This window comes from Chaetodon auriga, chromosome 16 (genome assembly GCF_051107435.1).
Source record: "Chaetodon auriga isolate fChaAug3 chromosome 16, fChaAug3.hap1, whole genome shotgun sequence".
Classification (NCBI taxonomy): domain Eukaryota; kingdom Metazoa; phylum Chordata; class Actinopteri; order Chaetodontiformes; family Chaetodontidae; genus Chaetodon; species Chaetodon auriga.
This window is the reverse complement of record NC_135089.1, coordinates 16,094,051-16,119,550: the sequence shown is the minus strand read 5'-3', so window position 1 is coordinate 16,119,550 and position 25,500 is coordinate 16,094,051. Positions and strand designations below refer to the sequence as shown.

The 25,500-nt window shown below is 43.9% G+C and overlaps 2 protein-coding genes across 2 annotated transcripts in view; one reads left to right on the top strand and one right to left on the bottom strand.

The window, feature by feature from the left end:
* Positions 1-470: 470 nt before the first annotated feature.
* ccdc97 (coiled-coil domain containing 97) lies at positions 471-3,017 on the bottom strand. Its single transcript, XM_076752630.1, has 7 exons — positions 2,601-3,017; positions 2,312-2,488; positions 1,982-2,141; positions 1,708-1,796; positions 1,401-1,584; positions 1,089-1,212; positions 471-748 (listed from the first exon to the last, which is right to left on the bottom strand). Exons 1-7 carry the CDS (start codon positions 2,754-2,756, stop codon positions 610-612), a joined length of 1,029 nt encoding a protein of 342 aa, XP_076608745.1. The 5' UTR covers positions 2,757-3,017; the 3' UTR covers positions 471-609.
* A 1,414-nt stretch (positions 3,018-4,431) lies between these two features.
* The window catches only part of LOC143333439 (myocardin-related transcription factor A-like), a 36,500-nt gene continuing 15,431 nt past the window's right edge, over positions 4,432-25,500 (top strand). Inside the window, exons 1-4 of the mRNA XM_076751475.1 lie at positions 4,432-4,583; positions 6,009-6,067; positions 8,687-8,862; positions 21,273-21,338. Of these exons, the coding sequence (XP_076607590.1) occupies positions 8,724-8,862; positions 21,273-21,338 (205 nt within the window). The 5' untranslated portion in view covers positions 4,432-4,583; positions 6,009-6,067; positions 8,687-8,723. The remainder of the gene's footprint in view (positions 4,584-6,008; positions 6,068-8,686; positions 8,863-21,272; positions 21,339-25,500) is intronic.

Genomic DNA, 25,500 nt, shown 5'->3' with positions numbered 1-25,500 from the left:
AACCAAAGGGTACAAATACGTTGTCCTTTAGTTAGAAAGGCACTATATTTGTGCCCTTCTAACTAAACCACTGCACAAACTGACTTACTTGGCCCACACAGTAATGAACAGTAAAGCTGGATACCTCAGCTTCTTGTGTTTGCTATTAGGCAGTGCCTGATGCCCTAAGCAAGACACGACATGTCATATTTGCCTCCAGGCTGAGAGGAAAACGAGGTGAGGTGTTGGAGCGTTACACTCTAAATCAACCTGCTCTGCAACATAGCTGATGGCAAAGTTCCAGTTAATCATTCGTGTCTGTGGAGGAAAAGTTCTCAAGTTCATGATGGACAGTAGGATCTATATTCCCTGTTTCCACGTTCTGAGCCAAGTGCTGTCATTTTTATATAAATAGAAGAAAGAGGCTGCTTGGTTTCTGAGAGTTCTTGTTAAAAAAGGAATCCAATCTAATTACAAAAGACCACAATCAATATTTATTATCAGCTACGTTTTCATTCGTGTGTGACATTAAAAAATAGAACACATGCCTTTATTTTGCACATTTGTATTTACAGTTCAGTCAAAGCAGTGAGTGCTAAACAGTTGATACTACTGTTACTACTACAACCACTATTCTGCCATTTCTTCCTCCTTTTCATCATTCTCCACCTCATCTTCCTCCTCATCATCATCTTCATCAAAATATTTGTCCTCCGCATCTCTGCTGACTATGTCCAAGTTGTCATAGTCTGGGTTCTCGTCCACCTCGCTGTAATGGACACAAACACACACAGAGACTTCAATTTAAAGGCAACACAAAGAGTTCAGTGACGTGTTTGAATCAAAGTTAACTTATAACATTCTCATCACTTCAAGGTTAATTAGGCTACAATGTGGAGGTTTGAATGCTGTTTTTTTAAAAGTCACAGTTGTTGCATAGAATACCTTTAAAGCCCCAAATATCCTGATCAGGATTAAGGAGATATTTATGTTCGTAGTATTGATTGACTGATTGATCCATCTGAGCTCACTCTTATCTGACAGGTACACTGTTAATGTCTGTGTAACACAAATGCAGTAAATGCCCATTCAGTGGCAGTGTGGCTGACCTGTAGTCAAAGTCCTTGTCTTTGCCCTCTAGGAAGCGCTGGTGCATCTGACTGATGAACTCCTCCCTGAGCAGAGCCTTCTCCTGCGGGGTGGGTTCCCCTTCCTGCTGCTGGACAGAATGATCTACAGTGGGAACACAGAGGGGGACAGACAGAACAGCAAGGGAAGCAGTCAGAGGAAGATGGTGGAGGGAGGAGAAAGGAGAACAGAGACAGACCCAGTTTTCTTCTCTGTCTCTTCACGTCAATCCACACGAGCACAGAAACTACATTTATTGTAGACCTCCAGCTCCACCCGTCACCCTCTCTTACCATCGTCGTCTTCGTCCTCGTCCTCCTCCTGTGCTCCCTCCTCTCTCTCCTGCTCCTCATGCAGACGATTCTGGATGAGCTGCTCCTGGTAGGAGCTGAGGAGGAGGTGGGCGAGCCCTGTTGTGCCTCCCGCTTGTGCCTCCTGTGCAGTGCCCTGCATGGCCTCCTGGGAGCGCTCCAGCACCTACAACATTAGTCATTCAGAAATTACTAAAAAACACAATGTGGGTTGTAAAAAAAATGCCTGAACTCGACTGTTAATCGTGAAATAAAACTAATGCAAATATTTTAAGTGTGACAGCATCACCTCCTCGTCAGTCAGGTACTGGCCGATGTACTGTTCGTACAGCAGCGGCTCCCTCATTCGCATCTGTTCCTCACTGAAATACCGACCCTCTAGAAGAGGAGGGTAGAGCTGCATCATTTAAAATGTGATTTGCAATCGTGTTAACACAGCTGCAGTAAAATGAGTCTGGATTTTACAAAGCAGAGTGTGGCTTATGCTGACAGTCTGGACAAGCAGTCTTAAGTGGTATGAGTCGATACATTCTTTGTTGCAGTTGACGAAAGAGGCCCCCTACCCCTCTGCAGGGCCCTGAGGGCGGCATAGCGCTGGTTTCGGACCCTGGTTCTGTTGGTGCATGCTCCAGCTCGTCTCTGTATCACTTTGCTGTAGTGCTGAGCTCGTGGGTCTGAGCAGACATGGGCAAATGCTGGCAGGTTGTGGGGCTTGAGGAAGGCCTAGAAAAGGAGGAGAGTGGATAATAAGAAAATCAGTGCGCTAAATCCATTTCACTTTTGACGGTATTGTTACATTTGTATCAAGCGATTTGAAAAGTACTTCATAACACCTCTGATACACTGAAGTAACTGTGTGTGCAAACACATCCACACGACCTGTGTACACATACATGGTACCTCTCCAGGAACACCAGTGGCCTGCTCCTGTACTGATTCAGCAGCTCCTCTTTGCGCTCCTTCAGGGTCAGTTCAGCCTCTCCTTTCTGCTGGCTCTTCACTGGGCTTCTACTCATGGCAACAGACTCCAACATGTCATTTACACAGGTGGACTCAGCCTCACTCACGCACTGTAGGATCAGCAGAATAAATCAGAATGATTACTGTTGTACCAAACGGAGCGCAGTGGGCAGACATCTGTATTGTAGGTATGCAGAACACTGTCGGCGCTGGTGGTCTCACCTCGGGGTCTTGCAGGGGCTGCGGCTGTGTGTGAGCGGGGCGTTTAAAGTCAAATCCCTTGAACTGTTCCACCGGTTCTTCTGGAAGTTTCCGCGCGTCTTCACTGTCACACAAACTCGGTTGTGTTTTAACGGGAGGCTCGATTTCACCCCACATAATTATTTGTTTACCAGACCAAAGACGGGTTTCCAGAGGCTCCTAGCAAAAGGCCACGGTTAACTAACGTTAAAACGGGTGACGTTTATTTCTATTGTCACATTATCTTGACCGTAACGTTACTGTACTGAATACGTTGTCACAGATAACACAAATATAGAATGGATAACTACACATATGCGTATCCCTCTCACTTGTATAGCACTGTGTAGAGAGCGTTGTGTTTTTCCGCCATGTTGGTCCGTCGTTTATACATTTTCCGCCTGTACTAGAAACGACAGAATGGTTCCTTCCGGTCCCCGACGCGACTGTGCTGTTGATTTTGTCGCTCTCTGGTGGTAAATGTTTGGCCACAGGCATGACAGGAAATCAAGAGTCTAAAAGATGCAATATGAAGACGTCCTTTTGGCCTCTGGGAAATTGTGATGAGCATTTTCCACAGTTTGTTGACATTTTATAGACTAAACAATTAATCCATTAATGGTGGAAATAATCGTTAGTTGCAGCCATACTGTCAATATAAATCCTGCACACTGTATATACTGTATGCATGTGCATGTGCTGTATATAATAATCCACTCCATGTACATCCATTCAATATTTATTTATTTATTTAATTTTTTTTGCATGGTTGACAACTCGCAGAAACACTTGACTTGCATATAGACATTTTATTATTGGTCATTGGTGCTTTATATATATAGTTTTTCCTCACCACTATCGCCAAATGCTTGCTCTTGGCCAAATTTTTGGGTCTCCGTAGATTAAGTGTATGGTCCGGACCTGCTCTATATGGAAAGTGTCCTGAGACAACTTCTGGTGTGATTTGGCGCTATACAAATAATACTGAATTGAACTGTCATGGGGCCCCAGAAATTCAGGTGCTGTCGACAGCTCCAGGCCAACTTTGTGCAAACTTGCCAATTTAATTTGAAATCTTACTCGGACCATGCGCAACATTCAATAAAACATCTGGGATGCTGCTCAGGGGGGATTTTCCCCTCTCATTACCTTTCACCACCTGCCCTTCTGACCGCTATTTTCTCTCTATTTTATATTTCTATTCATTACTTTTATTGTGTCTCTGTTTTGTCCGACTTTTCTTTTTTATTGTGAAGCATTTTGTTACATCTGTTTTAGAAATGTGCTATTTAAATAAGGTTAACTCCTTGACGACCTGTGAGGAAGTAGTGTAAGTTGAAACTGTGTAAAATGGCAATTGTAGTCTACCATTTATATTACTTTAGGTCATGTCTTCATATTCCGTGGTCTTGTATAAACTATGCTAATTTTCAAGTAACCCATTGAAAGTAGCCTAACGGGCCACCCTCTTCCTCTCAGGACAGGTGAGTGCCACATGAACTTTTCGCTGATGAGCCAAAAACATCGCTGCAGCAGGAATGAGACACAGAAATATAATGGACTAATACTTCATTTCTGTGCGGCCGCTTCTCTAATCTCGCGACAGACCGCCTGGTCGCTCGGTGCCGCGAGAACGTGACTTTGTGGCGGCGCGAGCGTCTGTCAGAGACGGTCTTTAAAATGCAGCGTTTACACACAGAGACGCGACGCTGCCGGAGGGTTGCTGCCTTCCTTTCAAAACACTTATATTCTCAAACTTTTCACTTGATATATCCAACAATAACTCTTGTATTTTGAAAGTTTAAACGGGAAATTCATTTTGTTCTCATCCTGGTTGACTTCACTATGTGTATCGCACAAACTTGCCAGCCTCGACGGATTAACAAGAACTCAGCTCGTCTTTTGGTCGTGTCCGTTTGAGATGATCAGTGTCATGGACACCATACAGGAACCGATAGTACCGAGGTACGTACACCAGAGCCTCCAGCTGACTTCACGGCGGTGCTGTAAAGCCAGAGCTGAGGGCATGCTCTTCTCCTGTGTCCTGACAGCTGCCTCTGGACTGATGTTACTGTCAAAGCGCAGGGATCCATCAACACTTTGTCCCACACCAAAGGAAATCTGAGTGCACTGCAGCCCTGTTTGTTACCTGCTTTGGTGAAATACTGACTCACAAGTGGGGACTGAATTGGCACTCAGTATGTAGTTTGCCTATTTTGGAAATTTTGATTTTGCTTGTGAAGAATATCTTTATTTCCATGAATAACTTCTGTCTTGTTTTAGTCAACAAAAAACAAAGTTCAGTTACCTCACAGTTGCATGTAGTTGTCAGTCTCACACTCAGCTTTGAGGTTTCTCACTGTCTTTCTTGCTGGCTTGTCCTCGTCTTTGTTAACATCTAGTCTTTTAAAAACTTTTCAGAGTGTAGTATAGAGCAAACACAGCTGGACAGTTGTATGTTCAACAATCGAGCTGTCCCTAAACACTGAGTGTTCAGTGCTGGCTTTATGAACAGCTCAATTATGCAACTACAACCAAATACAAATATGGCTTTTATTTTGAAATGTTTTTCTTTTTCCTCCTCAAAGTGAGGAAGTCGCAGACTCTTTTCTCACACTGAGCTCCTCTTCTTTTCCTCTTACACCTTCTCTTCATAGATGTCCTCCTCAAGCAGGAGTTTGAGGGCGTGTGAAGCAACGAGGGCCTCCTCCTCCTCCTCCCCCTCCTCCTCATTCTCTCAGCTTTTTCTTCAGTTTCCCTCACCAGTGTGTACCTGGACGCCTGACTTACTTCTTTCTCAGCCTGGTTGATTGAGGTGTGAAGGAGGTGTTTCAACTCTCAGCTTGCTGATCAGCTCCCGGTCCTCACTCACCTTTTCAGCATGAGTCTTTGTCTCCGTCTCTCGAGTTGATGCTGATGGCGGACTCTTGTCCTCTTGCAGATCATCACCGAGCTTCAGCTTCTCTCCTTCTGGAGCTTGTTTGTTAAAGAGTGTTTCCACAGAGACTTGTTCTCATCCCTCTCTGTCTCCAGCCTGGTGGAGAGCTCCTTAACCTTTTCCTCCTGACAGACAACGTGCTGCTCTGCACTTTGGAGGTGAGCTTTCAGCACCTCCGCCTGAGAGCTTAAAGCCTTGTTTTCTATCTCACAGCTGTTCAGCTTGCTTGCTGAAGGCTTCTCTCTCGAAGGCGTGTTATTGTTGCAGTATATCCTGTTAAACCTTTGAACATACAGTGCTGTCGATTCAGGATCAGCACTGTCAGAATTCAAAGTGACAGCTTGAATCTCCTGTTTCTCCATTTTACACTGAATTATGTGTGTACATAGACTAAACAACTGTTTCTCTTTCTCATATCGTCTGTCCCATTTATTTTCTCCCTTTGTTTTTAGTGTCTGTGGATCCAGTCAGATGGAAATCCGTGGGTCATTCAACAGGAAATAAAAACCAGGTATGTACTCAGGTTCTTTGAGTTGACACGTTGACATTGTGCTTGTTTGAATAGCTTGTCCGCAGTACATTTAGTTTATGTTCCAACACAAACACGTCGGGATATTCTGGAGCTAAATGAATGCAGTGTTGCCTCTCCTGCTGTCATACAGTGTTTCACACAGAGAGTGATGGGCAGCTCTTTGAGTCTCTGTCGATGAGGTCATCTGCCGTGAAATTAGACACACAGGCCGTGCTGTGGCCGTCTTTATATTACTACGACTAAGAACCTGAAATGAGTCACAGACTCGATGAAGATAACAGCTGTGTGTTTTGATGATACTGTCTTAGAGGGTTTCTCATTTGGACCAATGGCTACATTTAGGAGAAATGTCACAGGCAGACAAAAGTTCCCCCAAACTGATGAGCTGAGACACACGCTCCCAGCTCACATCCAAACCTTAACTGAAGGTCAGAAAGTTGGAAAAGTATCTCTAACACATAGAGGACGTGTATTTAGTGCAAAGTCTCATATTTTTATCAGCAGCTTGGGATAAATCCCAGTGCAGTCGTCTGTGTGGTGTGACAGATTCAAACGGTTCAGACTTTTATCAACTTTCTGTCACTTTCATCTCAGTCCTGCAAACACCGTCTGTTTTTATCACCTTTCTAAAAACCAAAAAGGCAAGAAAAACGTGAAACCTTGTGTTTATCTACTCTACTCTTTATCTACTTAAGCTGCACGCGTGTGCCTGTCGGCTCACTAGTTCAATGGTAACTTTGTGTTATTTACAAAGGCAAGCAACATGTCACGTGTTTTTCTATGCTTTCAAACCATCCAATGGTTATATTATCAAGAATAACATTTAGAAATGTTTATTTATAACACTGTAATACTTAGCTAACTACAAGGTTAACTAGCTCTTCCCCTGCAGTACATGACATATGAGGATGCTCAGCCCTTTAACATCAGCCTATACCATCTATGTGTGCATATTTAATACAGGCTTCTTGTTTTAAAATGAATCAGATGAAACCATTAAAAGTTAGGTGGAGAAGGAGGTTTCAACCACCTCACAGACAGCTAGCTACCACTGAATAAACCTGCTATTGATAGTCATCATTTCAGCCAGAGAAATCCACATTCATCAGCCAGAAATGAGAAACCTTTGCTGTGTGAAGTGGGATAGCTTGACAGTCATAACAGTGGTAACTAAAGGGGAGGGGCACAACACTCCCCGCTATCTCGCTTTGGTGATTTCAAAGCTTGTCGGGGAGTTTTTCAGTCAGCCTGATGCAGGGAGCCCCTCTGCCTGTCACTGTGTTTATGAGCCAGGGAGAGCAAAGAGAGCAGCAGAGGAGGACGAGGAGCAGCAGACTTTAGTGTGAAGGAGTAATCTCAGCAGACGTTACATTAACGCTGTTCGGGGCTGCTTCAGGAAGGCAAAATGTCTTTTTGTTAATTCATCGTGGGTAACTTAACGGTGCTTACAGCCACTGAGTGACAGTCAGTGTTTCCCTAAAACAGTGAAAAAGGACAAAAGCTTTGTGCTCGGTGTGATGGGAATGTGGTATCAATGCCAGTACTGTTACTGTTACCACTAGGACTTTTGGTCTCTTATCCTTCTGTAAACCTGCAATTCTTGTCCAGCCGCAGCTCTTTGATGGTTTTATGTGGTGCTAACATTGAGGAAATATAATATCCATGGAAATGAGGCGTCTAACACAGCTAGTACACAATTTTTTTTCCCCATTAATGAGCAACAGCTACCATTGTTGTAGTGTTTCTACCACTTGAGCGATGGCTCCGACTGACTATGTTAACGTCCTGTTGGAGTTCTTCACTATAGTTTGCTCAGAGTGTGACAGTGGAAGACACAGGACAGATCCCACGTGCACTGCAGTACTTTATTTGACAAAACACATGTGATCCTTTTACTTTGCCTAGATCAATAGAGTTTAAGAGAGCTGATGAGTGAACCTTTAAGCTGGGTAAAGAGTGCTACATCAAATGGTGAACACAGAAGATTGCACGTGTTTAACTGTACATATAGTACAGTATTATTAGAGTTTACCACTGTCACAGTACTAGTAATAACTTGAGACATTGAAAAAAATGCAAACAAAACTACTTAGAGGTTGTTAACAGACAGTATCTCATACTGGGAGTATTGATACTTGTATTGCCTCTTCCTCCCTGTCATTGGTCATTTTGCGTCTGTTTAGAAGAAGGCTACGAAAAAATAATTAATGATAAAAATAATTTTTTTTACACACCCATCGGCCCAGCAGTTCTCCCAGTTTATGGTGAGTTGCCATTACAACAGAGTGATGAACCTGTTGTTAACGTTGGTGTCCATTACCTCTATTATGTCTTCTCTGTTAAGCACAGGCTCATATAACTAGAAATGAGTCATTTAGACAGAAAGAGGGTTGGAGGTAAAGATAGAGGGTGGCGTATGTGACGGGTGTAGAAATAAAGAGGATGCAGGGAGAGAGAGCACAAAGATAATGAGAGGCACGACTGAGTGGGGGCACATGCTTTGTGCTTTGAGATAACGCCCGCGTGGTTTTTGTGGGTGTTTGTGGTGCATTTGGCCCTGAAAAAAAAAGCGTGTTTATGTGTTTCCTCACTTCCGAGGTCTGTCCACGCGCCTCACTCTGAATCCCTGGTAACCATGGAGACCAAGTTTGGAGAGAGACCAGATGCAGATGCCTCCATCTCCAGCCCTCGGAGTGAAGCTGTGGCCAATGAGCTGCAGGAGTTGTCCCTGCAGCCTGCCCCCAACCTGCTGCCAGTCAGAGAGAGGAAGAATGGTAGGTGGCAGTTTGCACACTCGAACCGAATGAAGCTGCTTTTACCGATGCAAAGGCGAGTTTGGTAAATTTCAGGGGCACATGCGGTGTATAACAAGTAAAGCAGGAGCCAGAAAAACTCCAGCACATACTCAGAGCTGCTAGCTGCTGCCAGAGTTTACATTTCAGACATACTAGGTCTCCCTTCACATTACCTCATTATAAACAGCGAGGGCTGTCGTCCAAATGCACATGCACTCAGGCTTGAGTTTGCTTAGACACACACACACACACACACACGCGCACATACAAACGCACATACACACATTTTGTCCCCATAAGGAAGGACGAGTGTACGCAAACAGATTTATGTCCCCACAACATGAGTAACACATGGCCACACACACTGGCGCAGACAGACTCTTAAATCGGTGAAAACTGCTGCACACACACCGTATTTAACCATATTTGAATTGACGGTTAAACAGCGAAGTTGACCTCAAACCTGACCCAAACTAAAACAGTATCCACTAAGACTTGTGTGTGTTTGTCTGCAAATGTAAATACACCACTTATTAGAAGAGGTTCTTTAAGGTACGCCTCAGGGTGATCTAACATTGACATTTACTGTATGATGACTGTTCTGTTATTTGAAGCTCTGACTGACCCAGAAGAGCTGTGTGTGTGTGTGTGTGTGTGTGTGTGTGTGTGTGTGTGTGTGTGTGTGTGTGTGTGTGTGTGTCTCTGTTTGTGCAGCACCAATGAGCCCTTCACCTGGAGACCATTTAAGCAGATTTCTTCCTGTCAGAGCCTTTTTAAAGTAACCCCATGTTAGGTCACCATAAATGAGTAAGATACCAGAATCTTTGTAATAATTGTAGTCCTTTTTTTCCATTCAGTGGGAATTTGTATGCGAGCGTTTGACCAATTAAAGTAATCCCTGGAGCAGAAATAAATATGACATTATGTGCAGGGATCCAGATAAATCATAATAAGAAGACAAAGGGCACGCTGCCTCAAATGTAAACCACTTTCAATCACTGTAGGTTCGCTCCTTCTCTTTTCCTCAGAAGGACACAGAACAGGGCTCTCATGTTTTGTTTTTGTGTTTTAGAGGTGCAGTATGAATATATCTGCCACAGTAAGTGAACAGCTGACCCCGTAATCTGAAACTTGTGGGCAAACGACTGCACCGGGAGACGGGAATGCACTGTGGAGCGCTTTAATTTACGATGGTGCGTGTCCCCACCTTCTGGCCAATACAAGTACTACAAGCACCACCGTCTCTCCATGGTGCCAGGTTTAACAGTTCATGAACAGAATATCGTCTGATAGACTCAAGATCAGTTTTAGTCCCCTTCAAATCCCCTTAATCAGCCCTGAATAACCCCTCTGTGTGTGGCAGTGTGTGTGGAAGGTGTGTGCAGCCTTAGCCCCAGTGTGCACAGATAAAGAGGTTCTGGATATAGCGATGTGGCCAGCTGGTCCTTCTATTTAGACCAGTTGGAGAGAGTACAGAGGTTAAGAGGAAGGAGAGATGTAATATCAGAGGAGGACTGGTTGGTCGGGGGCGGTGGGGGAGCTAAATAAAATGCATTGGCTGAGGAAACAGTGAAACTGGGCAGGCACGAGTACTCAGGATGAGCAAAATAGAATATAAGATCAAAAGAAGAGTTCAGCCTAAATTAGCAGCAGTTACTCATTATAGATGGAGGTCCATTTTCCTCTCAGTGTAAAGGTGAGTGTAAGGAGGTTAGAAGTGTAACTGAGGTCTGAGAGTCTCGGTGGACCAAGTATATGCTCATGAGAATATGGAAAGCAACTTGGTAAACTTTGGGTTTTTGGACCCACAGTGCAGTTTTATGGCCCCATAACACAGTCCAGACATTAAAGGCATCTTTTGGAGCTGTCAAAATACAGTATGGTCCCATTATTTTTAATAGTTTGCAGGACAAGTGAGTTGGACCTAACGCATTCTTTGGTTTTCACACAGACCTCAGTTTGACTGACATGTGGATCAATAGTTAATAACTACATTGTCGTTTTTGAGATGAATTACTCCTCATTGACCTCTTTGAAGAAAAAAAAATGAAAGGAAATAAAGACAGACTCATGTAAAGGGATAGTGGGAATAGAGTTAGTGGAAAAATGGATATCAGTGAGTCAACAGCTAATTAAACAAACATTGGTCGTCAGTATGGAAACTGAACACAGAAGAACTCTGTTAGACAGATAGAAAACAGGGTCTTTATCTGGAAAGCAGAAATAATGATGGCAGATATATGATTTCTGCAGAGTGCATTATAATGAATTGCGTGAGAGCTCCACCAGGGGGAGGACGAGTTTAGGGCTGGAGTTAATTTGACACTTGTTTACAGCTTTGTCTCGTTTTAGGAAGAGCAAAGGTGATGAAACCGAAGCCGAGGCTGATATGAGGCAGTAAATAACAGCGGAGAATGTGAAAATATCATTTATAGCCACGCTTTGGTTGTTAAAAATGAAAATACACTCAGGCTAATTTTAATTCTCCCTATTTAAAAAGTTCTAGGTGACAGTCTACAATCCATGATGCAGCTTTTCATGAGCCATGATCCAAAAAAAAAAAAAAAAACCCTTTAAAAACCTTGATGAATTCTCAACACTGCGTCTCCCTAATGTCTTGAAACAGGGATTATTATTCCTCTGCGGACTGCAGCCTCACAGCCAGGCTTTAATTTCCTGCGTTGTGGAGCAGAAGGTCGCCTGGGCTCTCTCTTAACTATTGAGTCAGGTTTTTAATGAACACACAGCGACACATTCGTTTACAGCAGCTACTTTCGGCAATGACTTTTGACCTCTAGTTTCATCATTTCCAGTCCGTGACATAACAGCGAAGCCTTTTAATAGATCCACGGACGGCCTCCCCAGAGATGACCGTGAGACAATGATGAACACATCCAGACGTTCTGTAGTGTAACGACGTCAAGCTCAAAGGTCAACACGTCTGAATTTGAGCTTTTTTCTGAAGTGTCTCAATAGCTATGGAATGGATTGCCGTGACATTTTGTACAAGCGTTCGTAGATCCTAGTTGATGTATTCTAATGACTCTGGTTGTCCCCTTTTCCTGTAGCGCCACCATGAGGTTCACATTTTTTTCCGAGTGAAATGTCTCAACAGCTGTTGGATGGATGGTTGCCATAAATTGTGGCGCACACATTCAAGGTCTTAGAGAACTTTGGTGATCTTGGGTGGTGATATTGGAGTCTTGTCTTGGTTCAACAGCACTTCTAACTCCTGTTACTTTGTGCTAATAGAGCAGAAAGTATTTCCTTGTTTTCTGGATCTGTTACTTGTAACAAGCCAAAGTTTGCACACCAAAGCCTTTATATGTTGAAGATCAGTAACTATCATAGTTGTTATGATAGTTGTTTGTTAAAAGTTATTGCTTTCTGCACAGTGACTGCTGTTAATGTTTGTCTTAATGTTTAGCATTCAGGAAGTGCTCAGTGTAAATCCTCAGTCTTAATTAGACCCTTCTAATTGGGTGGCACTGGCCCAATGTGCTTGCTGTAATTTAACGTGGAGCACACTGTGCTTCTACTAAGAAAAGCTTCTCTTTTTTTGCAGTAAGTCTTCTGGCTGCAATATCGGTGTTAAAATGTTAATATGAGTAGCCTTAGTTATTTTGTAGGTGGGATGAATTATTAAGCATTTGTTGGCTTGGGTGGCACAAGCTCGGTTTTGCATGAAAGCAAAGAAATTCTGCAGAAAGCTTAAAAAATCCATGGTGGCCATTCACCTTCGTCATATGCTGTATAGCACCCAACATCTGATTTGAGTTTAAGTCACATCGAATCATCTAAAAATCTGTGACCCTGTTGACACCTGGCATCCGATCGCAAGTGTAAACGACCACCGAGACGCATTGTGATCCGATCACTCAAGCCTCTTGCCCAGGATGTGTGTGACCACATATCTCATAACTTACACTAATGTGTGCTGATGTGTCCCCGACGAGGACGTAACAGGAACATGCGTCATCAGTGCAGGATGTGGTTGGTGTTTGAAAAAAATGGAGAGGAGCACTGATGTACCAGGTTGGAGTTCCTCTTTTCTCTCATTTGCAAGTCGTAAATAACTTTGTCCCCCCAGCCTCAACAGTTGGACCAGCCCGTACGTGAATATCAGTTCTTGAAACATTTGAGTTTTCTTAGCTAGCTGTTAGCTGGTGTGAAACAAACATGGCAACACGTAATAACTGTGCACGGGGTCCTCTGACCTTTTAGCAGAAGTGATGTAGGCGTTAATGAAATCTTAAAATGAGGGGTCAGCTGGACCTTGAAGATGGATGGTGAACACAGGTGGGAACCGCAATGCGTCTCTGCTGCCCACTTTTGACCGGATCACCCAAGACGAATCAAGCCAAGTGTAAACAGGGTTGATGTATCATGTCTGAGGCTGGTTCATGAACACAGACGCTGAAGTAACCTTTGCTGAGCACCTCCCCATGTGGACCTTAGTCTCAGGGGCCACACCTTGACCTTACTCACTTTCCAATACTTAAAGATTTTCCACCATTATGTTGTGTTTGTTGGCTGCCAAGTCCCTCCCCCTGGCCATTTGCCCAATTGATGATGTTTTCTGTAATTATTGGTGTCTCAGCCACTTCTGCCATAGAGCCACTGGAGACATATTCAAGTATTAAAACAGATACAAGAGGAAATGCCCCTTCACCGCCTCAGACCTCAGCAGCCCTGTCCGAAAACAGAAGGCGATGAGAAAGTTCAGCGCTCAAACTCCTGCGGTGACCTTGACTAATCCAGAGCTTTTGATGCTTGTGGAAACATTACCTCTCCAAACCACTGCTTTGAGATCTGTTTCTGTTTATTAATAAACAGCGATTAACATCTGCCTCCACTGATACAGCAAGACCGAGCTCTGTGTGTGTGTGTGTGTGTGTGTGTGTGTGTGTGTGTGTGTGTGTGTGTGTGTGGAGGGAAAGATACAGAGACGGAGATTTCTGGTCCACTTGGAGCCCTTAGCAATTTGTTTGTTTTTATCTCAGCATTTACGACTGATATGAGCGCACGCTTTATACAGACTTAACAGAGTCAGATACAGAAGAACAAAGACGTGCTGACGCCATCTTTACGTCCGTTTATTCTCCCGCTGTCACGTAAATTATACACCTATATCCTTTGATGCACGGAGTTGAGCATATGGTCACACATAGACACGCTCTTTCTGAGAATAAACAGTCGCACACACCTACACGCATGCACACAAACACACCCAGCAAAGCGGGATTATCCCTGCCAGCTTTTTGGTCGGGGCCTTATCTGAAGTAATGGCGGATCAGAGTCCTGATTCGTTTTCCTCTCTCTTGTCAGACTGAGGAGTTCTTTGCCTGGGGACACCACATCTTGCATATTAACACCCTCCGATACAGAAATGCACCCACAGACACATCGTCCTGCACATTTAACACGTGCCTTCAAATACACTGACTGTTATTTGTGTGCCTCAGATCTCTTAGCAATCCCTCCTGCCTGTAATAGAGCCACTGATAGCAAAATCATTTCCCAAAACACACCCTTTATTGTGTGCTCGCCGTTTCTTTGTTTTTGAAGCACTGCAGCCGCTACATCATTTTTTAACATAACGCGAACATGACAAGCACCGTCGGTTCATCGTAACGCTAACCGACAGATGAGAAGGGAGCGCTTCTTTTTTTCACCTTGAAAGGACCCTCTCTCACCTTTTAATGTCATGTCAAATTATCTGATGTCACCCGGGACAGAGCCTTAATAATTGAGATGAATGAAACCGTCAATGGACGGGAACAGGTGTTTTATACTGACAGGCAGGCAGCAAGAGGAGAGGACAGTCGAGCTGAAGGAGGGAGATCAGCTGATAGTTGCTCTCTGGATGCAGTTATACCTTTTTTGTCTCAAGTAAAAGCCACAATGGCTAAATGTCAGAGCCAGTGTGAGAAGCTGCCTTCAAAAACGATTTCTCCTTATGTGTGTCCTACACTGTAAGTCATTGCACATCAAAAAGACAAAAAGGCTGAGAGAGGAGTCATCTATACTCAAGGCCTTATTTTACTTGATTGACTCAAATTTTCTGATTTCCTGGCTCTCATCAGCTGGCCCAGTTTTACAGTGTCTTTTTAGGAGGCTGCAGGTGATAGGAAGTGATAGGGATGAGGTTTAAATTCATGAAATTAACACCGTCACAGCTTGAATGCCAGTGAAACAATGCTGAATGTGTGAGAAAGCCCATTCACTTCCCTTGTTAATGAGCTTGCATATTTGGGCCAAACTGAATAGAAGACTTGAGAGAAAGCTAAAGCTAATGTTCTTTCTCCAGATCAAGAGCTTATGCTGACAACAGTTACCCCTGTTTTCTTCGCATTTAGTTGACAATATAAAGAGTATCACTGTAATGTCTAAGACTGGGCTTTAAAGCAGTTGTTGTATGTCCACCGGCGGTGATGCTCTGTGTTTGTGGCTTGCTTGCAAAACCTGTTGTGTCACTGCTGATTGTTGCTGGTTGGACTCATGATGAGTCGGCTCACCAGAGGGTCAAGATCTGCGTTTCACACTGAACGGCATTAGATGACTTTGAACAGACGTGTGAGCAGGAAGTGGAAAACACAAAAATCAGACGGGTGTGCAGCGAGACGGCCCAACAGAAAGGGGCAAGCAGACAGAAAAGATAGCAGGTGTGCGGTGTGTGTGTGTGTGTGTGTGTGTGTGTGTGTGTGTGTGTGTGTGTGTGTGTGTAGGCCTTAAGGCATGACGGCAGAGAGGTGCTCAAACAGGTGCGCATCATTGACCCCACACTGAGCTCAGATCAGAAGTGCTAAGTGAGAGGAATTTGGTGAGGAGCAAAGGGGCTCCGCTCAAAACGTGTGTGTGCGTGCGCGTGTGTGTCCCCGTGTGCGCCTGCTTGTGTCCGTCAGCGGCTGAATGACTGAGTACAGGAACAGCTGTGACAGGCTGCTTGACCATGGATTCACAGACATTCGACACACACGAGCACACACACGTCTTAGTCAGTGCTGTGGCTGCAGCAAATGCAGCTCAAGCTCTTGTAAAGTAGCTCTGATACAGCAGCTTTGTGTTCATACACACTTCTTTTTATCTCACTGCTGTGATTAATTTAAGGAAAGCGTTGTTATAGACGACACTGCCAAAGCTTTTATTGAATCTGATCAAGGACTTGTTTTCAAAAGAAGTGATGGGAGGTGCCTGTTTTATGGAGACGAGCAAACTTTTTTCACGTGTTGCTTTGCTTTAAAGAAGATTCTTTCTTTTCACTCATCACAACTGTATCCAGCAGCTCGGCAGTTGTCAAAGAGGACTGCGTTCTGCTTTGTGGATGTACAGACTTGGAACGGCTGCATAAACCTGGACGAAGCTGCAGCCGACCTTCTGCTCCTTGTGCTCTTTGAGCCTGTTTCACGGGGGTAAACAATCGCACTTACCATGCTGGAACACCTTCCTTGTGTCCGCATTGACCCTGCCCCTCTCCGGCCAATCAGCAGGAACATGGAGGAGAGAGCCATACGGTTTGAGTTAGAGCGCCAGGCCTGTCAGAGTCTCAGACAAGGTGGGATACCTGTTGTGTGTCATGCTTCCAGTGCACATCCAGTACATGTAGTCAGCGCCCGTAAAATGTATGCAGCTCTTTGGATTAAAGCTTGGGCTTCATTGGTAGTGGAGAAAATAATGCAGTAACTGTGTCCACTTTGAGATTTGCAGGTTTCTGTCAATTTAAAAAAAACAGCATAAGCTGTTAGAAGCGTGCAGGCCCTCCTCAGAGTGCCATCCAGCTTTATTTTCTGGGTTCAGGTGTTAAAGTAGATCAAATACTCTACAAGTGGCTGGGTTACAGTTGGGGCTCATCCAGCCCGGGCACAGCACGCTTTGCCTCCAGCACATGAACTCAGCAACCTGTTGACTGCAGCAGCATGGGCCGCGGACCAAAGTATCTGGACTGAGAGCAGCTTGGACCGATTTAGGGAAGGCAAGCTTCCAGAGAAGTCTGAAGTGTAGTGACATGAATTAAGACAACTGAAAATAAGATTTAAGTTTCTTTTAATTACATTTTTTGGGAAAAACCGACATTATACTTGAAACTCTTCTACAGCAGTTTTATTTAGATGTGTCCAAGTTACAGTATATTGAAACAAGTGCTTGTTAAATGGGATTTTGAGTATTAGAGTTATACTGTATGTACTGCAGTGATTGTTTTACAGAGGAATACATGGGCCTCATTGCAATTAGTGGAAAGAATGAGATTTGAATTTTAACTAAGATAAACTGAGACAGATTTAATTTGTCAACCTGTCCATCAACGTACAATGAGTCTCATTCTGTCCCCCTTCTTCTTCAGTGTGTGTGTGTGTGTGTGTGTGTGTGTGTGTGTGTGTGTGTGTGTGTGTGTGTGTGTGGGCAATTTACAGTGTTAGTTTTAATTCGGCTGGCTGTCCGGAGGGGTTGGGTTCCAAGCGCTTACAACATGGACACAAATAGAAAACTGTGTGAGAGAGCACGTTGGAGGGAGAGGAGGAGCACAGGTTAGAGATGGAAACAGAGAACACAAAGTACAGTAAGAGCTGTGCTACACGATGACGAAGGGAGCAGAAACACTGGCAAATTCTAATACAGGAACAGCTGCTAAGGAAGTAAATTTTACTGGGATCAGGGAGAAATTAAAAATGAAACTAACAGATTCAATAAATCTGCATCGGTCAGGAGAGATTTATCCCAGTCTATGTAAATGTACTTAAAATCCATTTGAAGCAGCGTTTTGAAGGATGACACTGATATTCCCTGGCTTAGTTCCTCATGTCTCTCCCAGGGGAGGCGGGAGAGGAAAATGAAGAGAAACAGCAGCCATGGCGAGATGAAGCTGAGAGGAAGAAGTCAGTGGGTTGAAGACTGACAAGAAAGTGACTGAAATGGAGTGAAATTGAAATATCGCTGCAGGGGAGGAGGCAAAGTATTTTGAACATTTCGTGAAAGAGATCTTGAGTTGACTTAACATGTGTGCAAACCCTGACGCAGCAGGTGTGTCATGATACGTTGCGTAGCAGTTAGCCGAGCTTGCCAACCCCATACATACCGTACATTATATACCATCATATCGCTGCTAGCTCATTTTCAGCAGGGGTACGTAGCGGCACATTGCAAGTGACGCACATTTTTTAAGGAACGAGTACCTTTCAGGTTCCTTTTTTTTTAACCCGTAAATCTTCTACTGTACTGTACTTTTACCCTCGTTAGATTTGCCAGTCATACCTTCATTACAGCTCGTCTGCTCTAAATGTAGGGATTTAGTTTGTAGCTACTTGGAAGAAAAAGAAGCACCACGGTGCTACGATGACAAAACCCTGAACGAGTTTCCAGTAACAATCTGGCCAATTGGCTAGTTAACATTAGCTGTGTTCATTTTTCATGTGTAATACTTGATTGATTTGATTATATTTTATTTTTATTTACTTAATGCTATCCTGGATAACGAGATTATGCTACTGGACAAAGCCTACACTCTAACTAGTAGTATCCAGAAATGGCTGCCATGGTCTTAGCACAGTGGATGTACTAGCTGTTAACAGGGATGTTTTTTAATGGAACCTCTGACCCCCCAGAATCACCTTATATATGCTCCTTGGCCTTGGGAGTAATGTTTGCTTACTTACTGTAGGAAGAAAGCTGGTTAGCTGAACATGCTAACAACACAGCATTTCTTACAATATGAACCTCATCTTACATTGTCTTCTTTTCCTTGTGTACAAGCAATCCAACCCCTTAAGTGTAGCTTGTGTGAAGTACACTTCCGGCCTCGTTTCAGTGTTAGGATTGCTCTTGTCTGCATTAAACTGTCGTTGAGTGAAGGTATACTTGCTGTTATGTAGTGGCATTTGAGCAATGAGCACACTTTCCCAGAATAGATTCTGTATCAGCACATTGCATCACTTGCTTGTCATCTCTTGGCACAAATCATCTGCCTCGAAAACAAGTGTTTTGTGTGTGCGTCTGTGTGCGTTTGAGTGTGCGTGGGCATGTCTCATGATTGTGTATGTCTGTGATATGCAGCTGTGAGTGGAGGTAATAAAATATGTGTGTCTATTTGTGCGTGGTTAATGTGTGTTTGCAAATATTATGCATGCCTGTAATACGTATCTGTGTTAGTGTTTGTTTTGTTAGTCTGCCCGTGTTTGCCAGCAGGAGTCAGTTGAATCTTTCCTGTTGCCAAGTAGAGAAACTGCACCATCCTGCGTCAGCCGCGTCCTCATCACAGGAATCACAGGAATCAAAGAAACCTGAATGTTTTTCTCTCAGGACACTGTGGGACACACACAGGGACCGTCTGCTGGTGCCTGCAGTCGTCCACAGCCACAGAGCCTGCTCTCATTATTACCAACCTAGAACACAAAGAAAGAGGCAAACGGCGGCGAAACAGCAGCACACGCAGGTCTTTTCTGCTGCGTCGAAAAACACAGATTCAACAAACATGAAACTGAAACAGAGGAACATGAGGGGCAGATGCATCAGAGAGATACATGCTGTTCCTGCTGTTGTACATGCGATATGGACTGTATGTAAGGAGCGCTTTTCTCTTTAGATGCAAGTTTGTTGGTTTCATGAACTCAGCCTGACCAGCAAGCAAGCAAAACTTTGTTTATGTGGCACATTTCATTTCAGGGGGGAAGCACAACGAGCTGGGAGCTACCACAGAAGTTGCAGACACAGAAACGATGCAGATAGTGTGGAGATAAAATGTAAGACACGAGTAAACACGTGTAAATAATACATGAGTTTAATAACGTTAAGAAAGTAGGAGGGGAAAAAAAAGAGCAGTAAAATGAACAAGACGTGAATTCACACCGTTAAAAAAGGAAGAATAAAATAAAAAAAACATTAAATAATAATTAATATCAACAGCTGACCGATGCAAAATACGACATTTGGGATGAAACCAGTAAAAGAGTAATAATGAAATAATATAAAAATAAAAATTAAGAACAGCAAACAAATGTTCCATGTTTTGTTTTTTTTTTCAGTTTTAAAAGCCGATAGCATTTGAGCAGAGCTAACACGACTGGGTAAGTGTCCCCATGTGGGGTCTCAGCCTCAGTCTACCCCTCTCACTGCTGCGCTGAGGAAAGTTGAGCTTCAGTTTGAATGTCATCAGTGTGATTGACTTCAGCCCAGAAGGGGCAGCAGTAAATTTTCACTTTATGGATTTGTCCTTTCCCATCAGCTCTGATCAGACAGAATGACCTGTGTGTGTGTGTGTGTGTGTGCGTGTGTGTGTGTACACTCCACTGTGCATGTTTGGGAAGTTGGGAACTGTTCTATAATTGTATTTTACAGGATAGAAACATACACATTAACTGCGTGCATGCTGCATACAGTTCACACTCTGGGCAAAGTCATCAGATTCTGCTGTCGTACTATCTTGTTACAGGTCGTTGCCACACCATATAACCCGCCGAGCAACGCCTCTGCCGCGGCTCTGCAGCACTCAGGTGTGAGTGAACAGTGTAACTCCAGATGGTCAGGGTGTGTGAAAACGAGCCCTCCACCAAAAAATGTTTCCAGATGCCATATTTTGTTACACTTCTATGCTGATTTCATGACCCAGATATAGCGTAGCTGCTGATCTGCAGAAGATCATTTTCGGGCAATTCGTGTTTTCGTTTCGGAAGTTCAGTCCTCAAACTTTTTGGAGGTATGTATGAGAAAGTGTGAGGTTGGTTCAGGACAGGCTGACAGCTTTCCTGAGCTCGAGAACGTGGAGGCATGACCCCAAAATGCAGATACCTTCAGGGGTTTAATGGTATCCAAGCGTCCACACGCCTGAATAGAAACATGTAGTAAATGACTGCATCGGGATGAATGAAGTTGCAGTGCACACATGCATGTCGATCGCTGTCCTTTATCTCTCTGCATCTCTGTGGAGATGACATGTGACGAATGAAGCAGTGAAGTGTGTGTGCTGCTATTTAATCAAAAGCCTGAAACAGGAAACTTGTAACGTCTGTTCCTGTGTGTGTTTGAGTGAGAGACAGAGAGAGAGAGACCTCATGTTTGTGTGTTTCCGTTCCCTGTGTACTGTGTGACATAACCTTTGCACATCTTCACACAGAGGACCTCAGAGAGGCACTTTTGTTCATCAGCAGCTAACGGTAAATAGAAACCTCTGTAGATGTAACAGCACAGCATTATGGCTTCCATCCGGAGACAGAAAGTGTTTGATTTCATGTTTTTTTCGAACTTGCACCCAAGCTGTGAGTAATATCACTACCTTTGTGGCTTTCTGTGACTGGGAACTGAAGTAGAGCTGCTCTGCCGCTGGTTTGGCGAGGCGCTCCATTCATTCTGCACTGACCGGCTTCTTCTCCTTATCTGTCTCTCTCTCTCTCGGTGTTCAGTTCTCCAGCTGAAGCTGCAGCAGAGACGGTCCAGAGAGGAGTTGGTCAACCAGGGGATCATGCCGCGTAAGTGGACAGCAGTATATTTTAGAGGAAGATGTCAGTCTATGCTTTCCTGGAATGATTTAACACATGATATGGCTTTTTAGTGTGTACCCCAACCATTCATTCAGGTGAGAATGGACAGATGATAGAAACCATGTTATTAACCTGTCAGTAAACATTTATTAACTTTGACATTAGACGTGTAGGTTGTGGTTAAAAGGATTTGCTCCATTTTAAAATGATTATTGCATCATGCAGTCCCAACACTTGTTCAGTATCTGAACTTGAAAAATCTTTGCTTCTCCAGCCTTTTCATTACATAAATATTTACTGTCAATGCTCTTTAATCTGCACATCTTTTTTTCACTTAATGGATTATTCTGTTTTTAAAATGTCAGTCAATACTAAAAAATGCCCGATAAAACAAAGCATCGGATCGTCCCCTTTAAGAATCCAGTCTCAACAAAAACTGAATATTTGAATCTTCATGAAGGGAGGATTTATTGGTGGCCTGTTGTGTTCATCCACGTCAGCTTTAGCTAGGTGTACCTAAAGAAACGACGGCCGTCTGTCTGAGTTTTTTCCTTCATTCATCACTGCCTGCGAGAATCTGTTCTGTCGCTGTAGTTTTAGCCTCATTACTTGCTGCACAGCGGTTGTCTGAAGTGATTTGGATTGTGGTTAAGACGTTGCCATCATCCTCTGCCAGACTGAAGTTTCAGTCTTCTGAGTAAGGTGAATCAAGGTCAGACTTCAACTGCCATCGTGAACATCCGTCTGCTGCACTTTTTATTGGCTTTTTATCTGATGAAGAGATTTCCCCGAGCACCATCCACCTCAAAATGTTCAGATGCTTTCAGTTCTATGCTTTCGGCTCTTCTGTTAGATCCATTCAATGGAAGATGCTTAAAAACAGTCCTCATCTGGTAGCGTATCTGCTGGTCTGAACATGTGTTAATAGCAGCATGTTCTGGTGTTAATAAACACTTCAACGCTGATAGTCCCATTGTGTTTGATGCTTTGGGCAGCTCACTCAGCTTTTCACTGATATTGAAGTTCATACTCTGAAAGCTGCTATCATGACAACCTCACACATTGTCACACAGGAAGTGTGTTGTGCTGTGAATCTTATCACCAGTATTTCCTTTGTTATCTATTCATCTGATTCACGTCTGAGTTAGCTGCCTGAGAACCGCTGACGTGGACTATTTTACTTATTCACCTTGCTGTTAAAGGACCATATTCTGTTCTGCATCTCAAATATATACACACACTGTTTCCCCTTAGTAACAAGTTCTTATCTTTGCAGACAGACAGCATTAATAATGAGCGTGTCTCAGACCGAATCTTGTGGTGAGCTACTTTTAAAGGTCCAGTGTGGAGGATGCAGAGCCATCTAGTGGTGACGTTGCATGTGACCAGAGCAGTATTGACCTGTGTTTTGTTCCCTTCTGACTGTAAGAAGATCAAAATATTTTGCTCACATGGTTTCATCCGAGTAGCCCACGTCTCTCTGTGGTCCTTAGCCTAAGGCTAGAGGCAGATACAGTGATGGTCATGTGACTGACAAAGGTGGCTGACGTTAACTCAGCCAGGTGAAGGCTTTGTTTGATTAAGACATGACTGTCGGACCCTGTAATATGATGACTGCTCTAATGTCACTGACCGCATGCTTGAATGCCACTTTACTACTTTCAGGTTGTAGGTTAGAAATGGTTCAGGTATGGGTTGTAATGTGCGTAATGTCAGAGTGAGGACATGGCAGAACAATTACCCACTGACATTTCAGCTACCCTCCTCTGTCATGTGACCTTTATCATAATTGTCTCTGTAGTTTCTCAGGGAGACAGTAGACAGTCGGTGGATCATCAGCACACAGTAGAAGGGCAGTGATCACCAGTGGAGCACAACATCTCTACAACTCCCACGACTGTATCGCTGCTCTCCCTCTCTGACTCATCTCATCCTCCCGTTTGTGTAAATAGCAGTCAAACTCCTGTATCCCATGTGCTTCAAGTCCTCGCTGCTCTTTCCTTACTCCTCCTCTCATTGATAGGCCACACGCTGACATCTTACACACTGTCTCTACATCAGGCTCCCTTTTCGCTGATTTTCCTCCTCGTCGGCCTTTTTTCTGCTGACCTTTCTTAACAGAATGCCCCCTTCTTTCAGCTCTTTCCTTCAGACCCTCTCATAAAACATCAGATTGGACCTCAGAGGAACTTCTCTATTTCCAGCTCGATAGTCTCACAAGCAGCCACTTGACCCCTTTCTGCAACGATGGTGGTTCCCTCTCTGTGTGCTAAGTGGAGTAACATCAACTGCACATCCTCGTCTGACTCTCCTCCTCTGGATCCTTGCTAGAAGCTTGGCTCGCAATAAAGCCATCGCTAATAAGACAGAGAGATATGTTTTAGTTGGAATTTGTTCCAGCTCGACTTTACAATAGAGACTGCTCTTGTGGGTGTGCGTGCCTGTAGCTGCATGTTTGGTTGAGACCTTGGTTTGTGGTAGGGTGTGTTCATTTAACACCGTGCTATAATAAACCCCCGGTGTGATACCCTACCTAGCACTTTATTTCTGCACTTCTCAGAATGTGTGAAAACACATCTGTCTACACAGTTATTGGGTTCGCTGAGTTAAACTTTTTGTCAGAAAGAGCAGAAAGAGACAGGTGATAGTTTACTGACATGCAGTGGAAGTCACTAGATTGATCTGAGAAAAGCACATTTTAGTATAATTATGTATAAAATGCAACAAGTAAGAGTGAAAGTATATGCATTGTACATACATCACATGATTGTTGGATTGACATCTCTGCCTTTGCAGGCTTTAATTGTGCCATATATGAGTTGTGCATATGTGTAAATACCAGACATTACACTGACTGGTGGAGGTGGAGGAGCTCTCACAGTTGAAATGGCTACACCCGCGTTCTACGTAGGTATGACACAGCAAATGCTTCACATGTTTGTGGCGGATAGCAGTGACGTTTTAGTGATGTTGTGGCTTTTGAAGCTATTTGATGAGGTTGACAAAATGTCACACAGTTTCAATGGCTGACCCGTAGGACTGAGGGGTATTACTCTACAGAGGAGAGTTTATTTAACGCAAGCCGGTCGGTTAACACTCAAGACTGAACATAAAAAGACGTCCAGAGGAAGTGCTGCTGCTCGATGCTCTCAAAGAGCGGGAATGCTGCTTAGCTTTAGCAGGGTGGCAAGAAGCCATGATGCAGCCACTCATGCACATAATGGAGTCTTTTCTCTCTGACCTCATCCCACCACTCTCTATTTCCTCCTCTTCATTTGCCCTTCGGTCTGTTGTTCCATTTTTCTTCCAGCTGCCTCTCTCCATTTATCTCCTCTCCCCGTCTTCCCTCCATCATCCGTTTTCTGATTCTCCATCTTCTTCCTATCTGTGTCCTTCTCCTTTCACTTTCCTCCCAGCTTCCAAAGCCTTATTTTCTGCTCATCCATCCATCTTTCCCTCCATCCCACCACTCATTTCCCATGTAGCTGACTGACAGGCAGGTTCATACACCCTCAAGGAGGCCACATAACCCCCTTGTGGATGGGTGAGAGGTCTAAGAGGGGTGATGTCCCTGGGGTGTGCTAGTGAATGTGTACCAGCACTGTGGCAGTGCTCAGCGACGTGAACTGAGGCTTGAGCAGGTACCAGCAGTCTTACCCCAGGGTTGCTAATCTAGTCTGTGTGTGCGCGTGCATGCATGCGTGTGTGTGTCTATACAGTGCAGTCAGAAAGTATTAGCGCAGCGACACATTTTCTGTTGCGTTAGCTCCAACACATTGGATTTGCAATGACGCTGTGACGAGATGAAATTAACGTGCTGACTCGCAGCCTTAATTTCAGGGTGTCCTCCACGGTCAGGCAGGTACCGCAGCCATCCTCGCCTCTTAATTGTTTGTCTGATTTAGTCCGCTCTCACAATTTAAACATGTGCTCAGCTGAGTTGATTCCGACCAGTGAGGACTGTTGCTCGTGGTGACCTTGTCTGTATCTGTAAGATACAAACAACACATCTCTATTGCACTTAAGTTGTGGAACTGTGTATACAAAGGGCCGCCTTTAGTCAGTGAGTCTTTTCATAGCAGTGTGCACATCCTGCATGTGTGTTTGTGTAGACTAAATAGTTTGGGCCTATATGTTCTCTACATCCATT